Source organism: Triticum aestivum, chromosome 5A (genome assembly GCF_018294505.1).
Source record: "Triticum aestivum cultivar Chinese Spring chromosome 5A, IWGSC CS RefSeq v2.1, whole genome shotgun sequence".
NCBI classification, from domain to species: Eukaryota; Viridiplantae; Streptophyta; class Magnoliopsida; order Poales; family Poaceae; genus Triticum; species Triticum aestivum.
In genome coordinates this window covers 27,764,001-27,772,280 of record NC_057806.1, presented here as the reverse complement: position 1 = coordinate 27,772,280, position 8,280 = coordinate 27,764,001, and the positions used below count along the sequence as shown (strand labels likewise).

At 47.5% G+C, this 8,280-nt stretch overlaps 1 protein-coding gene across 1 annotated transcript; it reads right to left on the bottom strand.

Moving 5' to 3' along the window:
- Positions 1-4,178: 4,178 nt before the first annotated feature.
- On the bottom strand, positions 4,179-6,604 carry LOC123102093 (glycosyltransferase BC10). The gene is made up of 2 exons (XM_044523376.1): positions 5,064-6,604; positions 4,179-4,634 (listed from the first exon to the last, which is right to left on the bottom strand). The coding sequence occupies exon 1, from the start codon at positions 6,174-6,176 to the stop codon at positions 5,097-5,099; it is 1,080 nt and encodes a 359-aa protein (XP_044379311.1). The 5' UTR covers positions 6,177-6,604; the 3' UTR covers positions 4,179-4,634; positions 5,064-5,096.
- Positions 6,605-8,280: the final 1,676 nt, after the last annotated feature.

Sequence of the window (8,280 nt, the reverse complement as noted above, 5' to 3'; positions counted from 1 at the left end):
CATTTTTACTTTTCCTTTTTTCTTTTTTTATTCTATGTTAAAATAATTTGAGATTACAAAAAGGTTCTCAAATTTCAAAAAAATAAAAACAGTTCTCAAATTAAAAAATGTTCGTGATTCAAAAGAATGAACATTTTTTAAATTTAATGAACCTTTCCTTATTCTGGTGAACAAATTTTTATGACAACTTCCTAACAATGATTAACATTGTTTTGTATTTGATGAACAAATGTTGAATTCAATGAACATTTTTTGAACTTGATGAAACAATTGTATTCAAGAACATTTTTATTGAAAAATGGATGATTTTTCTAATTAAATGAATGAATTTTGAATTTGACGAACATTATTTGAAATGACGAGCAAATTCGAAATTTTATGAACATTTTTTTACTTCGATGAACAACTTTTGAATTTTGAATAACATTTTCTAAATCCAATGAAAAAACGAATTCGATGAACATTTTTTCAATTTGATGAACAATTGTTTTTCTTGGAATTGAAACGAAAATTAGCAAAAAAAATGGTGACAATAAAATAAGAAAAAAATACAAAATAAAAAGGAAAACAGAACAGAAAAGGAAGAGAAAAGGTAGAAAAACGGAAAAAGAAAGGAAGAAAAAGGAAAACGGACCGGCCCATACAAACGCTAGTGTGCGCCAGGTCGGTCGTGGGCGACTTGCGCGCCGTATAGGACCCCCGGTTGCGGTTCGCTCGATAATCAATTGACCGGTCGACAGTTCACCAGTCGACCAGTTAATCATTGATTATTTCAAAAACCACGACAAAAGAACCAAAGTCAAAAAAGAAAGTTGGAAAAAATGTGACTCCAAAAAAATCTGACTTCAAAGTTTTGGAAATTTATACTTTTTGGTTAAAAATCACAATTTATTTTTAAAAAGTTCATCAGTTTTGAAAAAGTTAATAAATTTTTTAAAATGCTAATCGATTTGAAAATGGTCGTCGATTTTGAAGAAAAATCATTAATCTTGAAATAAAGTTTACAAAAATTAAAAATAGTTCATCGACTTTGCAAATAAAATCATCAATTTTGAAAAAAAAAGTTCTATAATTTTTAAAAATGGTGATCGATTTTGAAAAAAAGTTCATGGATTTAAAAAAAGTGCCTTTGTTATGATTTTTTTATAGATTTGAAAAATGTTCATAGGTTCTAAAAAAATTCTTGGATTTGGAAAAAGATCAGGGATTTTTGAAAATAAAATCTGAAAAAGTTCACATATTTTGAAAATAAAAAATGAAACAATGGATTTGAATGAACTTCGTGAAATTTTTTAAGAAAAGTTTGTGAAGTTGAAAAGGATACACAAAATTGAGAAAAAACATGAATTTGAAATGTTTTCGAATTATTAAAAAACTAACGCATTTAAGAAAATCAGGAAAAAAAATAAAAGGGGGAAAACTGGCTCATTAAACCGGAATAAAAGGAAAAACAAAGTCTTTTATTTTAGTGTTACTTTTGGCGCACAACAAAACATGAAAAAAATAACGTAGACACAGCAGGCGACTCGTCCTAGGTTGTTAGCGAATCGGATTTCCCCAAAGCGAGACATAGCATTTGCATTACTTTTTTAGGTGAATTATTGGCAGTTACTTTTTTTTAACATCGGTATAGACACAAGCACCTTCGAAGCGGCATATCATCCAAAAATCCTGAAATAAATTCAGGATAAATGCGAGCACCATAACTTGAACCTTGATGGGCTGGGAATACCATTATCCACCTAACCAGCCAACCACAGCGTTCGCTACTTATTAGCCAGCTATGGCTAGCACTGTAGTATAATTTATTGGGCTAAATTGTGATTTTACTGCCCTGTTAGTGCCCGGAGTGGTTTCTGGAACTTGCACCTGATGTGTCTGTCATGCTGCTGGTATTACTACAGAATGGCATCAATGATAGAAAAAGGAATAACCAAATTTTGTTACTTATGTTTCTTTTTCTTTTTTGTAACATCAAAGTTCATAAATAATCCCTAGACATAAGTTACGGAGATGCTAAGTAATGTTGTAATATTTAACTGTCTTTCCTAATTCTTTCTGCTTGATGCAAAATAAGGGCTTCGTCTGAAATTCGACCATGATTTTTCAATAGTCGTATGATCGTCCAACCTCTTTATGTAAGATTAATGGTGATTCTCTCAAATATCTTTGTAACTCGCAAATCCAATTTGGCTCCCAGGAGCACGTGCTCCTGCGCGTGAAAAAGGATTTTTGAATTGTCAATTTTTTTTTATGTATTCATAGTCACATCCAAATGCTACCTACAAAGTTTCAGGGAAAAAGGTCAAACATTTTCGCCTGTGCAAACGAAACTGAACGCCAAATATCACCCCAAATTTGTTATGTTCACCGACGAAGCACTACTGCTCCGTTTCGCTTGAAAATTGTCAAGCATGCTTGTTGCTTGCGACACTAACACGGACATCCACAAGCAAATTCAGAATTTTCTAAAAATATTTAACCACATTTTCCGATTTACTGTTTATCCTGGAGCAAATGCTCCCAGGAGCCAAAACGGCCCTGTAACTGAGTTATTTTCTTTCATTCGCTGCTAGCCAGCTTGATGTGAGCTCACTAAAGGAAGGTGTGAAATCAGAGCACCAAGAGAGTGAAAATGCGTCAGCTCAACTGCACACCAGAGCACCAAAGCCCACCAACCAACAACTATGACCACACATCTTCTTTACTACTCCCTCCGTCCGAAAATACTTGTCATCAAAATGAATAAAAAGATATGTATCTAGAACTAAAATACATCTAGATACATCCCTTTTATTCACTATGATGACAAGTATTTCCGGACAGAGGGAGTACTGTCTTGTGCCAAAGGGCACTTGCACAAACTGTCAATTTCGCACTGCGCCCACCACATTTATTCCGGAGAGCTCAGCCTGTGAAAGTGAAGCATCATCATCTCAGCCACCACCACCCACTGCCACCCCAATAATCACCAAAGGGAAAACAAGTACACCATTTCCACATCCATGTCAGTTCCTGGAGCTAGAACACACAAGAGTTGATGGCGTACACATAACATGCGCTCATGACAAGTATGGCAGAAAGGCAACACCAGAATTCTATCCTGCATCGCCAGAAGATGACTCGACAGTAGGCACTTCAGATCTAAAAACATCACAATCCGAAGGCATGCTCATGAATTACACCCTCTGTTCCTAAATATATATGGCAGTTCAATTTAAACTGTCGAAACATTCTTATGTTTAGAGACAGAGGTAGTACATCATAGTCAGGTTACAGTTGGAATGTTACAGCATATTGTTGCTGTTGCTGCAGCACCTCACCAGTCACCACCACCTGTTAGTCTAGCAGCATCTCTACGCCACTAGATTAACAGAGATTGACAACATGGCCCCTGCTTGCCTACTGATGGATTAGATAGACAAGCAAATCCCAAGTTTTTTTCTTTCTCCTTTATGAAAAATACTTTGCAATTTAATATATGCAGCAGGACACCGTGGTACTACCATTTTCATTAAAGAAAACGTGGCCCGTGCTAGTATTATTATCATCATCATCATGCTGCTTTCAACAAAACTAACACACAAAATCTTCTCCCAAGGACAAAGTTGCTGACTTTATGGTTGCCATGTCCTGAGCGAGCCTACTTAGCATATATGATAATGATAATATGGAGCCCAGTGTCCCTTTCCATGCACCAACCTCCTCACCAGCAAGCAACTAAAAGGACAATAAAACAAGAGGAAAGGGGGGGAACAAAGAGAGCAAAGCATGGGAAAACAAAAGTGCAGGAATCAACTTTCCTTTAGCCTAAATCTATAGGACAGGCAAGTGACCACCTCTTAACACCGACCGTTTCGGTTCCAAACGCACCTCGCAACAAGCAGATTCAGTTAAATTTTCCAAATATTTCGGGATATTTTCCAAATGTCCGAAACTTTCCAAGGGGGGGTTACAAGATCGGTGGATCGGTCGATGTAACAGCGCAACCTTGATTCTGTAGTGGGTTGTTAGATGCTGCTTGACAAGCATGTTGTTTTGGTCGGCAATTCGGTGTAAGATTGCCCAGTAAGCTCTTTCAGGATTAATCAACTAGGAGTGAGTACATGCTAAGGCAGGTGCGGTTGCCACCTAAAAGCCGGAAAGAATATAAGCAACTTGGGTTCAAAGCAACAAGATAGTGGTGCCATGATACAGATGATGATACATTTTTAGAGGAAAAGGTGTGTGATATTGACAATGACAACATGGGGATAACATATACTACAAAAACCATCACTACATGTATCGACAGGTTGCCTCCGTTGTGAATACATAGGATGATCATCCGTGCTAACTACCAGCGACACGCCTACCGCGTGCCGACGACTTCCTCTCGCTCGGGATCAAAGTGGAAAGGAAAAACACCAAGAAACACAACAATACTCACATAGGATAGAGGCAGTCGGGGCACTTCGCCACCAACACCCACATCACTCTCTGAGTCTGAGCAAGCAGCAGCATCCCCTTCGCCGAGCGACGGCCAGCGACGGAACAACAAGGCGAAGTAGGTTTGGTGCTGGTTTGCTCCTCCCTGAAGAAACCACAAAGGGGATGGATGGACCAGCTTATGCTTCTTCATCACATCACCAACCCTGCAAGGACAAAATAGAGAATTGTTGTGAGATTTCCGTTCACCAACTGACACCCGACACCCGAACAATATCATCAGCATCCTTTTACTAAGACACCATTTTTATTAGTACTAGTATTCACTGCAACACAATGCTATCCTTTGATGCTATCTATCTGAACTGCAAGATAAGGACACTTGCGTTGAATTAAAGACACTGTGATATAAAATGGCTACCAAATCAGATTAACTTATTGCTCATTCTCATTGTAACTTGCAGTGCAATCTAATGAGACTTGGCACAGCTGAAATGCCTAAAGAACTGATGAGACTTGGCACAGCTGAAATGCCTACTAAAAAGTAACTAAAACCTGATACTAAGACTTTGCATTGCAGAAATGAAAATTCTAAGAAGAAAAGTCACCAAAGGGATGATATATCTCTTCCTTACCTTGTTCTGTTCATGTCCACGAACACTTGGCGCCTAGTCACGGAGGATGACGGAGTCGGCGATCTCCATGAGCGGCGCAAGGGTCTCCGGCGCGAACTTGCGCGCGAACATGTGGGAGTAGGTCCCGTTGGACTTCCTGAGCTCCCTGATGAGGTCCCCGGAGACCTCCTCCGGCTGGTAGGTGTGCGGGTGGCCGCCGACGGCGTCGGTCCAGTTGACCCTGGTGAGGGTGTACTTGGTGCAGCCGTCGGGGTCCTGCATGTCGAGCAGCGTCGGGAAGTAGTGCTCCTCCGGGTAGCACGAGTCCTTCTCCTTGACGAGGCACGGCGCCTTGAACTTGTTCCAGAGCCTCCTGTCCCTGACCACCATGACGGCGTGGCGCCTGGCGAGCACGAAGAACTGGGAGCCGACGCGGAAGCGGTCGAAGGGCACCTCCGGGAGCATCACGTTGTCGCCGCGCGCGTAGTAGCGGGCGTGCAGCGTGGGCTCGCTGTCCAGGATCTCGATGAAGCTGCGGTGGCGGCGGTGGCGGCCGGCATTGTTGTCGGTGAGGAGGGTGCGGTAGAGGGCGGGGAAGGGGAGGAGCGGGACGCAGGACTGGGAGAGCAGCGCGAAGAACTGGTTGGCCGGGTCGTCGAGCAGCGCGGTGGCGAGGAGGCGGCGCGCGGCGGAGATGAGCGTGGCGGAGGCGCGCGCCGTGGCCTTGCCCCGGATGATGCGGCCGCGGAAGGACGGGGTCGGGGGCAGCGTGAGGTTGGCGGCGGGGTCGGCGTGGACGTAGAGGTTGAGCAGGCCGTGGTGCCCCGCGAAGAACTTCTCCCAGAGCGGCGCGAAGACGAGGTCGGAGTTGGTGAGGAAGAGGAAGGCCACCTTGGGCCGCGCCTGCGGGCGGCGGCCGAACACGCCGAAGGAGGAGGGCGCCGCGCCGGAGCCGGCGGCGGGCGCGGACGAGAGGAGCACGGCGCGGCGGAAGAGCGCGAGGTCCTCCGTCTCGTCGGCGTCCGGGATGGCCGGGAGCGTCTTGGGCAGCAGCAGGCGCGGCCCGAGGTAGTAGACCGCCGGCATGGACAGCAGCAGCAGGAACGAGAGCACGTACGGCGACGCGTACGCCATGCCCGGCGGCGGCAGCGGCGCTCCGGCGAAACGCACGCTGGCGAAACCGAACCGGAAAAGGAAATCCCGGATCTTCGGGCCGGGGAAGAAGGCCAAGACGAGGATCACGGAGAGATCCCGCTGCTCGGGGCGGACCGGACGGATCTCGGGGGCAAGAACGAGCACCTCCCGGGCATGGATCGAGCGGGGAGGAAAGGTTTCACGAACCGGGAGGATCAAACGGCAGGCGGGAAGGACAGGCCAGCGGCGAGCTCCGGTTCCGTGGCGCCAACTCTGCTGCCCGGAGTCGGAGTCGGATCGGATCTCGCGGTTCTGGCGGGACTGGGACTGGGCTGCAGTTGATGGTGGTGGTGTTTGGAGGGTGGAGATGTCGGTTTTTGGAGGGAGAAGAAAGGGGGAGGGGGAGGGGGGAGGAGTGAGGTGAGGTGGTGTGCTCTGCTGCTTTTGTGGGACTCTGCTCTGCTCCTCTGCTCTCATCTGCTCCACTCCGCAGCCTGTCCTAATCCCACCATTTAATTAATTCCAATCAATGTGGGTACAATTACCTTCATTCATGACGTGCGACCGAAAATTAATATAAACTATATAATACAAAAATTATACCGTTTAAAAATAGAACATCTAAAGTTTATAATGGTAATATGTTTTTTTATATATGACTTATGTTAGGTTGATCAAATTGACGACATAGGGATACGCACACACCTTATAAACTGAGAGAGAAGGAGTACAGTACTATAATCCTGGGGAAATGCGTGGAGCTCCAATAGATGATGCAAATTTGGAGACGTAAGAGCAACTCCAACTCCAACGTAAAAGTCCACTTAAATAACTAGAAAATTAAACAAAAAAGAAATAAACTGCCCGCACACTGCCCTAGTAAATTGCCTTGGCCTTGCTATTGTCGTCCTCGTCCGCCGGTGAGGTTAATGAAGACGGGGGTAGGCCTAGCCCAACCGAATGCGGCTTGATAGGCCGCAGGACAGCCACCTCCGGCATTTGCTGCGGCGGCAGCATAGCGGCGAGGTGGATGCATTCCTCGTCCTCAAGCCGCAGAGCCTCCTCGTCACAGCACAGCATCCGCTCATATTGCATCTGTCGTTCGCCGTCGGCCCCCTCCTCGGTGATCCAGTGCGCCTTCCAGCGCTCAAGGTGGGTTGCCTCTTCTTTCGGCGTGGCAACGTAGTGGCAGGGAGGCGCGCTCACCCACTTGCGCGTGGGAATTGGCTCGCGTTCCGGCTCGGCCTTAGGCTTGACGAGGGGCAGCAGTGGCGACACAAACAGGGGCGCCTGGACGGAGTCCCCCGCCGCGGACAAAACAAGGGCTTGCTCCAGCCTATACCTGGCCATGGGCAGCCCGGCCCGAAAAAGCCCGACCCGGCCCGGCCCAACCTTGTCCATGGGCCGGGCTCGGGCCTAGGTTTTGAGCCCGAAGCCCGGGCCGGGTCAGGCCCGGGCCCGTCAATTTCGCCATTTAAGGAAGAGGCCCAGCCCGTGGCCCCAGGCCCGACGGGCTTTTAGTGTGATGGGCCGGGCTCGGGCCCGATGGCCGGGCCGGGCCGGGCTCGGGCCTGGGTTTTTTGCGTCGGGCTTTGGTTGGCCCGGCCCGGCCCGAGGAATGGCCAGGTATACTCCAGCCCATCCCAATGGGCGTCCTGCTCGAGCCGACTCGCCTCTAGCGCGTGTTGCAGGGCCTCCTTGAGGGCGGCTTCGTACTCTACCTCTGTCTCCGCCTCCTCTTCCTCCGGCTCTATCGGCAGGGGCGGCGGTGGAAGGTCGTGGTTGATGTGGGACGCCGAGCCGTCGTTGCCCTTGTGTCCGAGGGCAAACCAGGCCTCCCAGTTGGGAGAGTCTGCGGTGTACTCGATCATCCGCCGATGCGCCAGCGTGAGCTGCGCCTGGCGCCTGTGCACCTCCTCGTCATGCGCCCGTTGTGTCGGCGGAACTGCCGGCATCGGGATCTGTGGCGGATCGAGGTGCCAGTGGTGCGACGGTGTCACGTCGAGGTAAGGCAGCGCCTGCCTGTACTCCCAGTGCCACCGCGCTTGGTGCACCAGGATGTGCAGACGCTGCCGACCTGAGCGGGCACACGCCGGCGGCAGAG

What these genes read in the sequence shown, in the direction of transcription:
- LOC123102093 (XM_044523376.1), bottom strand. Translation starts at nt 6,176, where the DNA reads ATGGCGTACGCGTCGCCGTACGTGCTCTCGTTCCTGCTGCTGCTGTCC.